This window comes from Platalea leucorodia (assembly GCF_965183815.1).
Source record: "Platalea leucorodia genome assembly, chromosome: 2".
Taxonomy (NCBI): domain Eukaryota; kingdom Metazoa; phylum Chordata; class Aves; order Pelecaniformes; family Threskiornithidae; genus Platalea; species Platalea leucorodia.
This window is the reverse complement of record NC_138824.1, coordinates 113,998,697-114,018,275: the sequence shown is the minus strand read 5'-3', so window position 1 is coordinate 114,018,275 and position 19,579 is coordinate 113,998,697. Positions and strand designations below refer to the sequence as shown.

The 19,579-nt window shown below is 37.4% G+C and overlaps 1 protein-coding gene across 2 annotated transcripts in view; it reads right to left on the bottom strand.

The window, feature by feature from the left end:
• Positions 1-19,579, bottom strand: part of CADM2 (cell adhesion molecule 2) — a gene marked incomplete at both ends in the record, with an annotated part of 665,566 nt that overhangs the window by 32,791 nt on the left and 613,196 nt on the right. The window contains one exon of one of the 2 annotated variants that reach the window (XM_082337960.1): positions 10,796-10,915. The exons of the other annotated variant lie outside the window; for it this stretch is intronic. Within the exon in view, the coding sequence (XP_082194086.1) occupies positions 10,796-10,915 (120 nt within the window). The remainder of the gene's footprint in view (positions 1-10,795; positions 10,916-19,579) is intronic. 2 annotated transcript variants of the gene reach the window in all.

Genomic DNA, 19,579 nt, shown 5'->3' with positions numbered 1-19,579 from the left:
TGCTGTTGCTCAGCCCGTTCATCATTGTGTACACTGCACATTGAAAATAACCCACATAAAGTACAACATCCCATGCGGGGGCCCCAGATAGGTCTGAGAGGAGACCCAGGCCAAGTACTAAGCCATACTGATGCTTCTGCCGGCTCCTGAGGGAGGTACTCCCATAAAGTGTGCACACAAGCCAGTCTCTCTAAGCACCACAGCACCCGTTTTTCTCCATGGTACGGTCTCCAAAGTCAACAGAGAACAGACACACAGAATTGCTAATGCAGTAAAAAAAGGGGTGGCTACGAAATTGATTTCAATGCTCTGAAAAATGGTAAAATATTACCTTAAGAATACCTTTTTTTGCATTCACTATCTGAATAAATTCACACGCAAAAATTAATAGGTCAGATTAAATCATCTCCAAAGTCAGTCTTTGTAGATTTTGCTTTTATTTTATTGTTCTGGGGAACGCTGTAGCTTCACATTTTACCAAGGTCATCTTTCATCCAAAAAAACCTTAATATAATTGGTATCAATTCTGTATTTTGTGAGGCTCACACTGGAAGTTATCAACTGTGTTTCAAGTGGAGTGTCAGAGAAACCAAGGGCAGAGAGAGTAATCTTTTCAGCTTCAAAGGCACAGTTGATGACTTTAGTTCACTGGTTAGTGAGAAAGACGTGCATTTTTTATTAAAGGTATTAGCAATAAATTTGAAACTATAAGCATTTTTCTCTCTTTTTCTTCTTTTGCTCATTTTTAGACCTTGTCGGCACCATTTCAGTCTTTTTTTGACATCCCACATGACATTGGAACAGTTGCTTTAGTTGTCCTTGTTGTTAACTGTAATGATACTTAGTTGTATGCTTCTGCTTTTAACAGTGAAGCACTTCATCAGTATCCTGACAGAACAGAACTTGCCAAAATCTGCCTTACACAATAACATCAGAAAAAAAAATTTGGTTTTCATTGGTACTATCTTTAAATACCATAAATATCTCTCTAAATAAAATGAAACTACATTAGCCTTGTGCTTTGATATATAAATACACCAACAATGAAACATATTCAACAGAAATTATTTGTCTAATCTTTCTCTTTGTTGAAAGAAATGTATTGTATTTCCCTTAAAACTCATCATTGAAGATACGCTTGACAACGCCTTTAAAACAAAACAAATCAACCAAAAGTCTTAATAAGATCCTAAAGAGCATAGACTCAATTCTTTCAAATGTAGCCCAACAGATTTTGAAGCATATTTACAGAGTCTTCTTTGTAATAAATATTCACTTTTAAGAAGAAAATACACATGGAATGAGAAGCATTTTTACTGGAGAAAGGTTTAACAAGAACTAATGTACGGTTGTTAACCTCAAAGAAATTTAACTGAGAAGCAAGGCTCAAATTTGTAACAATGAGGATAGTTAACTGCTGAAGAGAAACACCAAGGGAAATTGTGGATTCTCCATTTCTTCAGGTCCTAAATTAAGTCTATATATGTTCTGGTGGATGGTCTTTAATAAAATAAAGGTTTCTGTTCCTCATTATAAATCCATGAGAGTGGAATCTGTACAAGAATTTAGGCTAACTGGCCCAGTGGGTCCCTCTGGACTTAGCAAATCACAGATTTTAATCTATGAATAACATACTAAATTACATATAGTCCCACTGAAAATTAATGAGCTTATATATATGTAAGGTATTACATAGAAGAAAGGATATTACAGTCTGTTCTCGTGTAGAAGAAATTCTTCACTATGTAGAGGAAATTCTTCACAAATCTGCAGGTCATTCTCAAGCTTATGGGGCACTGCAGGCAACACTGACAGTACACTAAAAATACTCTGTCTCTCTTTGGACTGCAAAAATCCAGATTCATCCAAACCTCAAAACTACCTGTCAGCTAGATGTGATAAACTCATTTAACCAAAGTGCAAGCCAAACTGCTTGTAGAGCTGTAAATACTTGATCCTAAAATTCTCTGGAAATCAGTGGAATTCTGGCTTTTAAAGCAGCAGGTATGAATATCTAAACAATTTTTTAAAATTATTTTGAAAGTTACAAGATTATTAAGCATGACTGGAGTATGAAATTGGTATGAATAATATAGGTTTAATGTCTTGTTTACATCTGAGTACTGAAAATGACTACACATTAGTAAAATGTAGGAAATGTTATGACTGAGGTCACCGCTTAACTAGAGGTCAGCTGAAAATGGTCAGCACAGTTACAGTCTTCAGTACATATTGACTTTGATGTTACACTTTACATAGAGGTGGTGATACTGATGACTTCAGTCCTTCCCATGTACTTTTTTGAAAGGCTGCTGTTTCCTTTCTAGTTACATGTAGAGGCTGGGCAGAAGGAGCGCTAAGACCCTACAGTCTGTGGCACCTGAGGGAAACTCTCAGGATGAATTCAGAGCAAAGGACTTTCATTGCAGGCAGTGAGCATGCTTCCAGCAGAAGGGACTCTTAATTTGGAAAATCTCTCATACTGCTAGCTTACAATAGAGACTGTTAGACTGCATAATTCATATGCAGCAGAAAAAACCCCAGTGCGATCAGAGCTCAGGTTAGGAATGTTTGAATTCCTGATGCATTGCTGAAGCCTCTCCGGAGCTCAGCTATATAATGGAATCTTTATCAGACCATCAACCAATTGTGATACTTATCTGTACAGCGTTGCATTTTGGGTTAAGTGATAATCCATCAAGGCTGGAAATCATTGTGTACTTTTTAAGTTGCATACTTCATTACTGCAAGCTGACAGCTGGATGGATTTGTTAGCACTAGAAATATTTGTTCCAGAGACAAAGAGCAGGTTCCTAATATATGATATTATGATAGTTCCTTTCCTTTCATGTATTCAGCATGCCTGTGTTGTAATCTATGTCTCGTTTATGATGTTCATTTACATGGCAAACTATTCAGAGTATGAAATCTATCTTTATTTGTTCCAGAATGCAACAGCCTCATTTCATGAATAATATGATCAAATAACATATAATAATGACGACAGTCTTCATCTTACATCATAATAGCTTTTAAGCAGAGAAAACTGCAATTTTCTAAATTGCCTATTTCTTTGCTTTAGCTTGTAAAAGATAAAAACTGAAAAGCCCAAGTACATTTCATGGCAATCAAGGTAACTAGCATGATGTGGGTCATGTTGCCAGAATTTTTGTTTGTGGTTAGACTGCTTTAGTGCTGTGCATGTTGACTCAAGGATTACTCTTTGATTGATATTACAACTATAAAGCATCTTTTAAAAGTATTTGAGAACTGGGAATTCCACACAGAAACACTTGGTTTTGATTTTGGTCTGCTCACAACATAAACATCAGGCTATTTCCATTCTTTTAGCATGTAGTGATAATGCAGTTTCACATTTAGTTTCACACTGCATGAAAAAGTACTTCCTTTCATAACCGCAATTTGATGCTACTTACTGCCCTGTTGTCCTGTTTCCTCTGAGCCACAGGAAGATATCTTCTGTGGATGCAACAATATCCAAAATTCCTAGCCTTAATTTCAGAAAATAAAGATTATTTTCATACTATGTTTGTACAGCCTCTTGCTTGGAGCTAGCATGGTTTTGGTCTATGATCACCATGCATGTGAGCGTGTACTGTTTGTCATCATTCTGATTCTCTGTGGACATATTTCGAAATCTATAGGAATCTAGCCAGCAAAGTAAGGAACTGCTTGAGTTTGGTTTTTTGTTTGGTTTTGGGTTTTTGTTGTTGTTGGTTGCTACAGGGAGATACCTTATACCATGCAGCTTAAGCATAAGAGGAACACCTGAGGACTCCTAATTTTAATTTTTTTGCCTCTATCAAATCTGTGTACATGATCCACTGCACTAACATGCTCAAAAGCCACTTTCATGATATTATAAGAAGGCTTTTCCTGGCTGTGTATCTATCAGACCTAAAAAACAAAGAGTTCTTTGAGTTAGAACAGATGCTACAATCTCCTCTGTTGATCTTAATTTTGTGAGCTTTGAGAATTCGCAGCATTAATTGTACCACCAAGCCTGACTAGTGGGATGAAACCTTAATTAAATGTTGCTTAGGGAAAGGAACAAATACTTTGTTTCCCCTAAAATGGGCACTGTGGGCTACTAAGCCTCTTGAAAATATACTTGTAGAACTTTAGAAACTCTAAGTCCTGTTCAACACATGAGGAGCCAGAGAAGGCACAGACACATAAGGATTGGGCAGGTACACATTAGAAGAATAATTTCTTGAGAAAACCTGGCAAAATAGACTTAAGCATCAACACTATAGAGCTTTTTCTCCCCCCCCCCCCCCCGCCTTTTAATCCTATTGTTTTTCTCTCTGTCCAGAAACTCTAGAAATTAGCAAGTCATGCAACTTAAACAGCAAGTGAAACCAAATGAGCTGTATATACTGAAGGAGTCAGAAGAAACACTGAGGGATCTATGAAGAATAGACAGAACTAATAACAATTCACCTTCCTTGCTCATATTGGATTCCCCTGTGCATGGCATAGTTCTTGTGCATCCTGCAAGTACCACAGGAGAAGATAGGACTGCCTAATAATTTTTCTTTAAACTCTGGGATCTAATTTCCTCATATTTCCATAAACATCACATTTGAATCTAACCACAACAAGTGTATTTTGATATAAAAAATTCAACTATTTGATCGTAAAACAACAAATCTCAATTCTTCCCATCTTGCTCTCTGCTCTCCGGGTACATTGGATCTCTTCTTTGGGTTTGTACTCCCAGTTGCACAGAAGCCTAGGATTTGGCCCAAGGAGCCACATGCCTGCTGATGAGCTGAGGCCATACACAAACACAGTGGTGGAGTTCTTCCTCCAATATCGGAGCCCTTGGTAACAGAGAATACACAGAAAAGGAGGCAGGCAGCATTACACTCCTGCATCTCCCCTCTGCACCTGCTAGCTAGTAGTGGACCTTGGGAAAATGGGCACCATTTCTCTTCCTGGTCTCCTCTATTCAGCCCATACAAGTGCCAAGGAATGGAAGGGCACTTTCTGTTCCTGGCCTCTCTATCAGATGGTTGCAGATGCTGGCTAGGGAAGGTTTCCCAGCTACTACTCAGCTGTAGCTTGCGGATGTTTCACCTGGGTAACAGATAGCTCTGACCAGAGACAGCCCAGGAGGTTTCAAGACTTAGGGAAAGAGGCTTGTAAAATAGGTTTGGGATTTCATCATGGTCTAACATAGGTTTACAATGATTTATTGGCACACCTTCTAAACAGCTGGGAAACAAGCAGAATGAAAAATAAAGGTAATGAAAGAAGTCATTATAAAATCAAGAGATGGCAGTTCTTGCAAGATGGGTGCTAAAGGCTTACTTGAATGTCTGGGGAGAAAAAGATAATCTAAAGAACTGTTGGTTTGAACCTCAAATTGTTTGGCCTCCTGGGAAATCTAGAAGTTGGATAAACCAGTAGGAGATTATTGTAAGAGAAGGCAAGTGAGAAAGGAGAAGTAAAACCTGGAAAGCTGTAATTTTCTTACCTGGTTGGAGTAAAACCAGACAGAAATTAGATTTTATGTTAGTGCTACAGCTATAAAGTAGTATATAAAACAACTAGCTTTTAGCATGCTGTTATACAAAACTGCTTTTAACATTAGACAACACTCATTCTTTCTATTATCAGAGTTGAATGCAAGTAAGCATACACAACTATATTTAAGATATAAGTCTACCCTTATCTCCCTTGTCCTTCACATATTCTATACCTTTTCCTTGCTTTGTTGTTTCTTTCTCTGTCAATATCTCAAAGTGCCAAGTTATATTAATCAGATTATGTGAAAGAAAAATGAATTCACAAGGGAAGAACTGGTAATGCTTAATATTTTTTTGATACAAAAAAACCTGAGGACTACAAGTACTGTCCAAGTAGTTTCTGCATTTAAACTGCCTATAATGAAATAGGTATTCTAGTATTTTTCTTTTTTTTTTTTCTCCTCATATAGACTCCAAGGTAAAAATGGGAGAAAAAGAAAGTAATGTAATCTTTTAGCTAAGACGGTTGAAATTTATGCTATTAAATAGAAATATTCACACTTAAATTAAATTCACAATAGTTTTCAAAATGATCACATCCTCAAACCCTTCCTTAATCCACTGTAAACTCTTCTTCTAAATTTAGCTCCACAGATCTCTAAGGAATCTTTCTTTTATACCAGAGCCAAAACCAATAAAAGCGAAGTGGACTATAATAAAGCATGGATTTCATTCATATATAAATGTGTACATTCATTGGCATTGTGGTCACCCTGACTATTAAATAAACTCTTGAACTTCATAGTGCAGCTGCCTGGGAGCTGCATCTATCTCTGCTATACACAATGACTTTTGGAGATGTTTTTAGGCGTTGCTATATAAAGCTTTGAACATTCTGGCGCAGTCATTATACAAGTGAGTCAGCTGAGACTGAATCACCCTCATATGTGCAATCGAACTGAATGGATCTGTCTTCTGAGTTTGGGATGTTCTTGCAATGTTAATTTTCTACCTATTTGGGAGAGTGGGGTGGTGAGATTTCAATCTTCAGTAATAAGAATAAGCCAAAATTACCAAGTTTTATAACCTCTTTGACTTTTTTTTTTTCTTGATAGGAAAAGGGTTTAAATTAAAAAAAAATGCAGGGCGTTTGTGTGTGTGTGATTAACATAATGCCAGCCTGTGGGAGGGTTTTATGTACATTTCTGTGCACAAGCTTTTCTTCTCTGTGAATCCAGAAACACAGAGCTGTTCTGACTCGAGGTGGCTTCTCCTAGACTGTTAATCACACTCCCTCTCCACCTACAGAACTTTGAAGGACTGGTACAGAACCATTTAAATTAACTTTATGCTAACAAACAATTTCTGCAAGGGAGGCATCCCTTGTTTTGCTACTGGGTGCAAATCCACAATCCTCTTGTGCCTCTTCCCAGTCACAAAAGGGAACACTAGCATGGATCCACGCACAGCTTTCACAAATAACATTACATAAATCTGATAGAAAGGAAACTAACTCATACAGTGTATAATTATTCTTTCCGTTGTCCTCTAGAATTGTTTCTTCTCATACATTTTTTTCTCATTTTGTCGTACATTCCCCATCATGGTTATTAGGCTTTAAGATACCCTTGACAAATATATAAAGGGCAATACTCTTCACTGGCATCAAATTGTGTTTAGATTTTTTGAGTTAGTAGGTAATGTACCAGTAAAAGAATAATTAATTCCTGAAGGACTGAGCATAAAAGCAAGCATACGTTTGTCTGAGAAAGTGAAAAGTTTGACTAAACAGGATATTTATGAATTATCATGCTGTCATCCAACTGGATCAGTAGCTTTTTTTCATGTTGTTTACTAAATGGCATGTAAATTAAGACAGAGATAGGTCACACAGTTCCAGAATTAACTGATGACGGTTTGGAGAAATTTTTTTCCCCATTAATTCAGGCTTTTGGTAATGATGAGTTACAATCATCATAATGTAAAATTCCTTACACTTACAGACTCTCTGGGCTCTTTATATCCTGTATCGTATTCCTGTAAAGACATCTCCTGTGACTGGATGTGGAGTAACATATCCTCAAGGATGCAGAATAGAGGAATGTCCTTTAAAATTTACCAGAAGTGATTCATAAGTATCAAGTCATAATTTTAGAACAGAATTAATGAAATCCATCCAGCAAGCCCATTATGTCAGCTATTGGAAATCCAGTTCAAAGATATTATTAATTAGTATGTACTACCCTCTGAACTGGGGCAAACTTCTGTTTCTTTAAGGCATGATCAAACAAGATCCGATAAATTATTATAAAGAGAAATGCTACTTCCAACATACCTGGAAGCCAAAACACAACAAAAAAAAAAATGTTTTGAAGGTTGAAAATATATGAATAGCTTCTCAACTTTATGTCCTTATATACTCCCTCATGTCAAAAATCTTATTGGAATAAGAAGCAGAAGTGTCAAAGGAAAATATGTTTATATGGTACTTTTTGGTCAGCCAGAAACAGATAATACTGAAAATCTGATCCTCTCCAAAAAGGCTTTTATGCCATTTGTACCTCTGGTGTGTAGGTGCTCTGACATTCTAGATAAAGTTCAGTGTAGTATTTCAGGATGGCAGAACTCTGCCTTCACAACATTCACTGTAAGTTTGTGAACGTTATTTGTTTATAGGTCCAAGGAAGACAGGAGAGGAAGAGACCTAAGGAGAGCATCTTGTCCATTTCCCTCTGTAATGGGAATCAAGCATTTTTAAAGAAAGCATGGATGAAGGAAGTCATTGAACTTCCACAGCTACACTACATCACTGTCTCCCGTGCATTTAGAAAGTTTCCCCGCTAAATACCTTTGCCACTAATTCAGTGGATTCGTTTTCCCCCTTGAACTTGGAAAATAACTCTTCATCAGAGTGATACTGACTTTTCTTTTTTGAAAGCAAAACTAAACAAACTGGTGCCTTCAGCTTCTTCGCAGAACATATCTTTAAACTTTCTGTCCGGGTTCTTTGATCTGGCTCTACTTGTGGCCATCTTTCAGTGTGACACCCCTATTAGAAACAGCACTCCAGTTGTCATCCATTGCTGATAAAACACCAATTACTTCAGCCTTGTCCTAATCATTCATGAAAAAGATCACTACATGTCTTTATTTTTGTCTTTCATCTAATGTATTTCTAAACCCTTTTGTTTTGTTAAATTTCTCACACCTTGCTAGCTGCAATTACTTTTGTATCTGGTTGTTCCTGATTTTATGCCTGGTTTCCTGTTTCTTCCACACTGATATACTCTATGACTTATGCTTATAGTAATCTTCCCTTGTTTTCACATTTGTGTGGGTTTTGATTTCTTAGATTGTTAGACAGACAACTTCATTAGTCTATTACATGTGTCCTATTTTTCTTCTGCATTGGGATAGACTGTCATTTTCCATTCAATACAAGATTTTCAAGAAACAGTCTTCCCACATTCCTTTGTCTCTTAGATTATCTGCCCGAGAGACCGTATCTACCAGTTCCTTGAGGTTGAAGTGGTCTCACGTTCTCAGCCATTTTACTACATTCACTTCTTTTTCTGGGAAAAGTGAGTGCTTGTGTTTTAGTGACTGATCACCTTCACCCAGATTTCCTTCTACTTTCTCTTAAAGCAGTACCTCTTTGTTACTGTAGCATCAAATTGCATGCACTCTCATATGTGTTAGAGCTGTAGCTTAGAAGAGGGTTCTCCTTTTCCAAATCTTTCTCTTGATGCTGGGCACACAACTGGTGTAAATGAACACTCCAGAGTAAAGGAAAATGATGTCCTAAACCACAGTTAGGAGGTAACACAATGCCTCAATAACATCAGTACACTAAATATACAATCACAACAGTGACATAATTTAGTTATGACCACATAAGAAGAAGAAAACAATTCATTAAGGACAGCAAACACCCACATGGCACACCAAGCACTTTGTCCTTCCAGCATCCGAGCCCTCAGAAAGCTGGGAAGCTTCTTCTGCCTGACTCAAAACACTCTTTTATAAAGACATGATCATTCCTGTCATTCTGTTCCTTTTCAGGAAATGCTCATCTTGCAACTTCTCAGACCAGTGAGCACTGGGCTGTTTTCCATGGTCTATCCTTTTTTTCTTGAGGAAAAGGACTCTCTCTCTTTTTCACTAAAACAATATCTTTTTTCACACTGTAAGTAATATTAAAGCTTAAAAATGTGATTTCAGGTTTGATGTCAGTTTATTACATAAAGGCCACAATATTAAAATACCAATGCCCTATGGAGGAAGAAGTTGAGAGATCTGATACTATCACAGTCTTTATACAATGGACTTGCATTTGGCTCAGCTTATTCTTGCAAGTTAGACAGGTCACTACAACTGGCTCCTAACAATGCTTCCAGAAAGAAAAGATTTCATAACTCTGTCTTAACTTTCCTGGGATAATTATACCTCATCATGTGAATACTTGCAGTGTGGTAAGTGAATATTATTTCCTCTCTCCTTGCACAATGAAAGCCTTCAACAGACCACATAGGAACCTTCTGCCATTTCACTCACCATGAGAGATTACTAGCTACCCAGAAGATGATAATCTGTGAAACCTTAACACACACATCTTTGCTATTGAACAGCTATCTGATCAGTCACTGAATACAATGGTAAAATTAAGCTTTGTATTTTGCTCATAACAAAGCAAAGCATTACTAGAAACATTTTAAAAGCTATAACAGACAAAAACCCAACAGGATGGGAGCGGGGAGGGGAGAGAGAAATTCAGCTCATTTACTCTAGTTCGGGTAAGATAAAGACACCCCTAAGTTAGGAATACCTTAAACTGTAAAAGACTAACAAGGGTGATGTAATGCGATGCCTCTTTGTTATCAAGCAAGATTGCATCAACAGTAATTCCAGTGCCGAGACACCTATCTTGTTTTAAACATTAGCACCCAAAATAACCAGTCTTAAAAGGTCATGTTTATTTAAAAATAGCTTGCTTGCGTTTTACATTAAAGTTAATTTACTAACCTTAAAAAAAATTAAATGCAAATGTATACAAATAACTTAAGCATCCTGTCAAAGTTCACATGCACGCTGCTAGAGCAATGAAAATATTCAAGGTCATATGAAATCTTTCTTAACCATGTACCATCCTGTGGATTATTCTCTTAAATATATATATATATATATATTTTGAACTGAAGTGTTTGAACCCTCTCTTTAGCAATTCCTGTCCTTAAAAATCAAACCCATAATTTCCTATTTATAATGTGTTTTTCAGGCCATAACAAAGAAGCATACTGTACCTCTGGTGCTGATGGCTGTTGCCGATGTGGTTGTGCTGGTTGTTAAGGCTACAGTGGTTGTGACTGTTGCAGTGGTAAGGGAGGGGATGACAGTAGTGGGAAGCAAAGTGTTGAAAACATCTGGTGAGTGGAAAAAAAAATATAAAATAAAATCATATCATGCAAACAAAGGAGAACTATAATAGTGGTTTAATTTGTAAATACAAATATGTCAAAAATGGCTAAATTAAAACATGATAAACATAAATTATTACAGGTACAACAGAGTACCTTTAAATTCTTGACATTTTATCACTCTCAATTTTTATAGTCAATCTTCGAGCATACAGAATTTAAAACACTGTTAAAATGACCAAGTTTCCACAGATCTGGAGAGTGACTGTTTAAGTGACAAGAATCTATTTCTTCACTGAGCCATTTTAAATGTCTCATATAGTAGAAACCATATACGGATGAAACATGCTGTGTCAGAGTGGGAGATGAAAAAAACAACACCATCATGCTAAAATAAACACACACATGTTAACGAGAAATGGCTGTATGTTAAAACACCCACTTTCAGACAGACTCAATGGAAGGAAAAAGGGGAGGAAATGCTACTAACTATAAGAGCTGCTTTTTCCGGATTGCTTTTCTTCTTCCCACACATTTGTTTAAGACACAGTTGTCTGCTAAGATCCAGAGCAGAGTATATTTCAAAATCTTTACCCTAATTAGCAGGCACAGTTATCTTTCAGTCATCCTTAACGCTTAAAATTTATGGTTAATACACACATCAGTATTTCTCTAAAACAGCTTACAACTAAAAATCAGAAATGTTAATAATATTACTATTAAAAAAACTGTGTATATAAGTCAGAAAAAATGCATAGCCCTGATGACAGCATCCTACAAAACCCTTCAGCTTTTGATCAAGTAAGTGCAGGTATGCCAGGCTGAGGTGTGCTGCTGCTTTGTGGCAGAGGAACCAACAATTTCTGTTGCAAAATGCTCCAGTACAGAACAGAACATAACCAGATGTACACATAGAAAATACTTTGATTACACTGCCAAAACCAATAAAGACCAGTATCATTTTGTTTATAAGGTGACTGCAGGTTTTAAAGCACAAACAAACAAAAGCCCTGAAGAGAACTAGAGAAAAGCACTTCCGTGAGGACATAAAAAGCATCTGACATTTTTCGGATTATTTATACCACAGGTTTAAAAGGAAAGAACTAGTTTCTCAGCAGTTGATGGTGACTAACCCATTCCACACTGATTTCAGTGAAAATATTTCTGAAGGGTGCTATTCAATGCAATAAAAGCGTAAAAATCTGACCCACGATCTGTCTTCCCTTGCGGTGGAAAGAAATGCAATTGGTCTCTGAGTATCATCAATTCTGACTGAAATCAATGGAAGCTGAAGTAGCTCAGAGCTTTACAGTATTGGGCCCTACAGAACACATTTCAGACACAGGGCCCTTGAGTTCAGCATTGCATAATTACTCTCCGAAGACTTAAAATTAGCATGCTTACCTTATTGTCATACTGGATAACAGATTATTTTGCCACTTTAAAAGTCTCCTTGTCAGTTAACATCTATGAGTCACCTACAATTTTTTGTATTCCTCTGGTTTTGATAAACACCAGCACTATTCTCTCTGGAATCTACACCTGTGGGATTTTCCACTTTCGAAGCCATCAGAAAACAGCATGAGATCCCTCTTTCATCTATTGTACACTGATATTTAATCTGTTTCTCGGTACAAAATATTCCCAAGCCAGAAAAATTAAAACAGGCTTTTAAAAACCCCCACAGTGGAGCCACATTAATCACCAGGAAAAATGGTAACATTACCTGGAGTGTGAGTACCACAATAATTAAACAGAATGAGTATAACAAGCATTAGAAATAAATTAACATGTTAAAAAGATACGTGTCACATGTACTGATCTATGCAATTGCTTCTCATAAAGGGAAACTCCTTCTCTGATAAGTATCTGCTAAAAATGAAATCAAACAGAAAAAAACCACCTACTTCATAAAGAGAGCAAAGCCTTGTTTATTAGGAAAGCTTTACAAATCACTCTTGTACATAAAACCTAATTAGTGTGACTTACGGTTCCATTAATTACCTTTCTTAAATATGCCATTTACTTAAGACTATGCAATGGCAAGTTAACTGCAACCGGCAAATACAGTTATGGTTTTACGACAGTGCTTTCCATTCTACAAACACACTGTCTACCTATTTTACCACACAATAGCTTCAATGAGTCACTGGTGAATTTAGAAGTTCATTGCTTTCTGGTTTCTCTTCTGATTGAAGTATTTCCAACAAGATTTCTTATTTTAAAAGCAAGGCTACCTAGGAAACAGACTAGTTAACAAGAACTAGGATATATCACTGTTTTAATACAGATGTCATAGATTCATCTTTTCTGATTAGATCAAGAATAATGAAAACTTGTGCAGAAATTAGTTTCCTGATCAAAGTCACAAATTCTGATGCCAAACATCAAAATGCAGCTTGTCAGAAGCCTCAAACAAAAACATATGTTCTCAAAAGAAACATAAATACAAGCAATAGCATTGGCTTTGTTTGTTTTTTTCTTAGCAGAGTAAGGTGAAATTCACCATACAAATGACTGCAGTCGGTCTGCTTTGCTCACAGCATTACAATTACTTGCTCTCAAAGCCTACAGTACAAGATAGCAACCAGGAATCAGCAGCCTGAAGAGCACCTCATTGCCCAAGCAATGAAATCTAAGTCTGCTCTGGGCTCTAGAAATGCCTGGTTCATACCTGCTTAGGTTCAAGGCTCTGCCTAGTAGAATGGCTTCTTTAGTGACATGAGAGTGTGCAACAGGAATGTATGTGTAAAATAACAGAATAGCTCACAGCTCTCCAGACAACACATTTTGGAACTCTTCGACCATATCCCATCCTTAAACCTTACTTTGGACAGCCCAGATCCAGGCATAGATTAGCATTCTGAAAACCACCCAAGCCCCACATTCAAAAGACTTACATGTACGGGGCCCTCCAGTCCTACTGAGTCTGACAGAAATGCTCCTTATCAGTTCTTCCAAAAAGATTTATGGATTCTTGCGAAAACTTTACTTGTCTTCGCCTTGAAAATGCTTTTGCATAAGAGAATGCAGAATATCAGAACATGCACTTCAGAAAAAAGAGAAGTAATGTGCAGTGCCCCTCATTCTCTCATCATGTATTGTAGGTGTAGGAGGTAGAGCGGGTTTGGTATTTCCTAAAATCAGAGAGACTACAACTATAAACTGATACTCAACAGCAGAGGCTTCTGTTTAAGGCATATGAACCACTGTGTTTTAAAGAGGGTGTGCTGTTTCATTTGCATGCCAGAAAAGGGAATTACAATTTGACCTGTTTCTACTCCTGTTGGACTTTTTGGTGATTGTTTTTACTGCAGGGCACACCTATCTTATACTGCTGGAGAGGCACACGTTAAGTTATCCAGAGCTCCCTGTTGGCAGCTGCTCAGACAAAGGGACTCTGTAGATTTGTCCTCTTGAGCTCTCTGTCAAGAAGGATCTTAACAGAATGGATTTGCAGATTTCTGCCCAAGAAACCTGTGTTGGAGTGAAACTTTCCATTTTCTGGCCTTGCAATTTCTGAATCTAGTTGTACACAACGTTCAGCTGAAAACAAATTTTTGTTTATGACTCTCATGCCACTAAATACTGAGGATCATTATGACCAAGAGACCTTGCAGACTGGAACTTTTTAATTCAAGTAGCCAAACCCAAATCAATGCACCAGATCGCTGTTTCCATAATACTAAGGTATTAATCCCTAGCCTCCTGTGAAGCAGGAAATAGCTATATTTTGCAGATGGGGAACCAGAGAAGATAGAAAAGCCATGCTCAGAGATCTAGAAGTCAAGCAATAATTGTCACCATTAGTTTTGAAACCTCACTCCTAAAATGAACGTTTGTTGACAGACAGATATTTAGTCAGAAATTCAATAATGTATTTAAGTTGGTATTAATTTCATCACCTTGCTACCTCTGAAATACCAACAATTCACAGGCAACTCATTGTTTCCATAAAAGTTGTTGGAAATAGAAAAGGGGTTAGACTTCATGCCAAGGGGAGTTACTGACTCCAGTCCCAACTCTTTTTCACGTATGTTCCCACAGGTTATACAAGTAAGACCTGCATTGGATTTTCAGTGAAAGAGACAGGATCCTGACCTTGCTCTAGCAGCACAGAGGGGTTTGAGCTGAGCCGCAAACGCTCAGTCAAGAACTCTCTTTTCAGTGAGGACCTGACGTAACGTCACAGTTCAGTGGATGCAGAGAAAAGTATGCGGAAGGTTTTAGAAAGGCGTTCTTCATGGCCACTGCTGTCCGTTAGCATGCCATCAAGCTACATGAGCACTGGCAAGGTGAAGGCAGACAGCAGGTAATCTGATGGCTGATTGCGAGTGGGCAGTGAAAAAAGGAGGAGCATGCAACACTTGGCTTGGTCTGGAGGCTGCTCTTTAGCAGAAGCACAGATGTAGTCTGTTTATGAGTGGCAGAATAGTGTTGTACAAGGTTGGCTGAAAATACTGTCAAGCCCTGCCTGATAAAAATTTTCTGTTCGCCTCTCCTTCTTTCTTGAATCGACGCCGCATTCTTCTTACTAAGGCAGAAGACATTCATCCATTTAAGTGCAGGGAGCCTGGACAATTTACTCTCACTGCCGATTTGGCCCTAAGCATTTTTACTCTCCATTTCCAAAGAAATGAGAAATGGTTCTGTTTGGTTTAGCAGGCTTATGTGAAAGATAGATCTGACCTATTGAAAATATTTGACTTGTTTGGTAAAAACACAACCGATATTCTGAAATGACTGAGCACAATTCAGACAACAATAGCTGCAGTTGATAAAAATGTAAAGGCTTTTGTTTCAAGCTTGACAAAGGCTGACAGAAAAATTAAAGGACAAAGTGATAATGATGGATAGCCCTTGCTGTATTTTGACTGAGAATGAAAGAAATTTTAAGTGGTAAACTGAACTGAGTGATGACCTACCTGGGAAACAATCTCACTACTCTGTGCAAAATTTAATCAGTCTGTGGTATGTAGTACTAAATAATTTAGCGAGGTTTTAAATTCAAAGGGAGCTGCATTTAGCCTTGCTCCAAGAAAACGGGATTGAACAAAAGGATCATTCAGCTTGAATATCATGTGCCAATAGCTCCTTAGCACTTAGACTGAATGATCATGAAGGCTCACGGACATGAGGTCAAGGGGTTCTTTCTACTAATTGATTCAGATTTATGAAACTCTGAAATGGCAATTATGTGCTTGACATTTTTGCTAGCAAATCAGATGTCATTAAAAAATATCCAAACCTTTTTAGAAAAGCTTCATGTAGGTCTAGATCCCTACTTAAAACCATTAGAGACTTCCGGTGGATGAGTTCATAATGCAAGAGATACAGCTGGGCTAAAAGGGCTAGGCAGCTTAGAAAGAAAACAAATTCACATAGTCCCATGGTTCTAAGACATTTCATGGGCCTGTAGATGATATTAAATGTTAGAAGATGTGGGACAGCTCATTAAAGTTTGATTATACAAAGTTTGGTTGCACAGTTAGGACAGACCAAAAAAAATTAAGTCTTAAGAGATACTAGGATTTTTATCTCATTGCTCCTTTTTTCCTAAGTTATGAACTGCGAAGACCAATAGTTCTCTCTTCTTATAGAAAGTTTAATAGTTTGTTGTTTGGGTTTTTTTTTCCTATTTCAAAAGCAATAGGTTTCAGTAGCAAATCAAGGAGGATGAAGTATTACAAAATTACAGCAAAAAAGACAATGTCTCCTTCTGTTTTCAAAGAGGTAAGCAAAAAAATCGTATCTACACATCCCTGGCCCAAATTCTATCCTCAGAAAGTTAAGAATAGAACTCAAAAGAACAAAGCCCATTTCAATATTAGTACTTAGTGCTGGCAGCATGGTGTCATCCCAATTCACTTAAAAGTTTATCCTTTAAAATGAGGACCTGATATCACACCATGGCACATTTTACAACACGCTCTGACCAGAATTGCTTATGACACAATAAAAAATGTGATGAATATGAAAAAACAAGGTGTAGTAGCAAGTTATTTCTGATTATGCCACCTCATTTGACATTGAAATCTGAAGAAAAAGTTAACTGCCCTTAATTGTCTTGAAACAACTCCTCTATTTATTTTATCTAATTTATTTTGTGCACCAGAGCAACAGCAGGACTCACAAAGACTACGGGTGTGTGAAAGGACAATTTTCCACCAGTAAAGCCAGGTCATGGCTCAGGACAGGTCTGTGAGCTGTCAGAAAACAAGGAGCGGTGGCTCTCAGGCAGGTGACAAGAAAGAAGCCATGGGAAGGAAGTACCTTAATGCAGTAGGAAGGACATGGTAAGGGAGGACAAGTTCTCAGGGCTGAGAGCAGGGACTGGCTCTGTGACTTCCCTACCTACCCCAGGTGCCCAGGCTCAGGCCAGCTCTCATGCAGTGCTGTGGGGCCCTGGGTCAGGCAGCCAGGAAGGAATATTTAGATAAACCCCACCTCTACCACCTTCCAGGGGGACTCTAACAAGCAGAGCATGCTGAGCGGAGGCAGCCCCCACCCGTCCTCTTGAATCTCTCCCCTTGCACAGAACAGAATTTGGGACTTAGTGGGCACTGGGTCTATGCGTTTTGTAATGCTCATGAGTACATGCTAAAATTCAGAGAGTAGCAATAAACACACACAAAAGGCATTTTTCTTTTTTTTTTTTCTGGCTAGAAAAACATGACCTTTCTCCACAGCACAAATGTTGCCACAAATATGGCTTTGTCATCTGGAGACTAGTCTGTTGCACACACAGTTGGTGGAGTTGCACATAGAAGACCACAGAAAACCTGAATCAAGCATTTCACAGGAAAGCATCTAACATGAACATTTAAGTATTGCACTAGTGTCTGATAACTTTCAAAATGTAGGGTTTGACCTTTGAAGCCCTCAGTGCTTACTTTAGGGATCATTTTGCTCCCCACACCACTCCACTGAATTTGAGAACAGCAAAAGCACTCTAGCTGCAGCTCCCTTGAAACAGAAAGCGAAATTTGCAATGAAGGCCCTGAGATGCTGGAACACGCTCCCATTTCATTGTCCATCAGAATCATTGTTTGTCACCAGTCTAGTCATTTAAAAAGCTCACCATTCTTGCTCTCAGTGAAGAAGAAGAATAAAAGGTGACATAATGTCGCATCTCACAGTACCTACTGCTGTTCAGTTTTGGTGGGGCAGATTATATGAATTGTTTTGTACTGTAGAAAACAAATAGGTTATAATGTATTATTTCTTAATTTCTAATTGTGCTAAAACCAGGTAATACACAGCGAACATAAAAGGAAAAATTTGATAATAACTTGACCTGATGATTAGATATTGAAGATTATCTTAGTACAAGGAAAATCTAAATTCTCAAGTAGGCAAATTCTTTAATACTGAAGATTCTGTTTTCAAATGCTCTAAGTTCTACTTTATTAATGGTTATTAGTGCAAGATATACTTCTAAGGACAAATCAAAACAAGTATTCAACACAAAGATTAATCTTCCATGTTCTGGAGTTTTATGAATACAACATGTTCTTCAGATTACTCCAAAAGTATACTTCAAGACCTATTTTTTCCCAAAGTTACCACAAGTTTTGCTAGTAGTTAAAAAAAAGTCCTTTCCCATTTAATAGCAGTAATATTAATAAAGCCTATTATTTTAAAGGAGTCATTCTATCTTGTATAAAAGCCCATCTTTCTAATTAAAATAATTACTAATACTGCACTGAGAAAATCACTGAAGCTTATGCAACTTGCCTGAAAGAAATAAAGTAAAATTCGCAAAGCATGCAATGGGCTAAGAAAAAGAATTTTGTAATTCAACATTTTAAATGAAAAAGTAAAGTTTTAGAGCATTGTTTTGAGACTGCAACCTCAAACGAAGTCGTTTGACTTATAAAAAGGCATGTCTTGATTTTGTTCACAACTCTACATTAACAAATAAATACGCAGTAAAGAATGGATCTCTGCCTTGAGGATTTGTAAGATCATTATTTAGACTGTACAGAGAAAATGTTAGGGAAGAGGAGGTAGCATTATTCCCATTTCACAGCTGGGGAAATGAACACAGAAGAATTAAGTGGCATGTCTTACATTTTACAGACTTCTGAGCCTGACTGGGGAGTTCAGAACAGATCTCTCGAGTCCCATTTTAATCCTCTACTAAAAAACCCCAAAACAATCAAAAACACAAAAGAAAACAAAACCTTTTAAAATTGTATTTAAAAAAGCAGTTGTATACCTGAAGTGCCAATTTCACTGCATTCAAGACAAAATGTTACCACAAAAGCCACCAAACATCTTGTATGAATAAAGCCAGCACGATTTGCCCCAGAAGCGCAGCATTCTGTCATTATTAATATGGTGTTCTAGGCCCATTGCCACTGCTTAAAAATCACATTAAGGCTGTGATGTTCATTTTTATTCTTTTTAAGTAAACAGACAAGCCATATTTCCTTGTTTCTCTAAGCCATAAAATAGGAGTATTCAAAATTAAATGAAATAAAGTACCGGCAGCTGGCCCTTGAAAACCTATATGGAAAAGCTAATGTACAATACAAATTCAGACACCAGCAGCCTTGAACAAAGATGACAGCTTTCTCAGAATGACACTTGACTCTTTCTGTGCAAAAAAATTTCAAAAAGCTCAGCCAGAACTGCAAGAAGAAAGAGGCCAAGGAGAATTTTCTA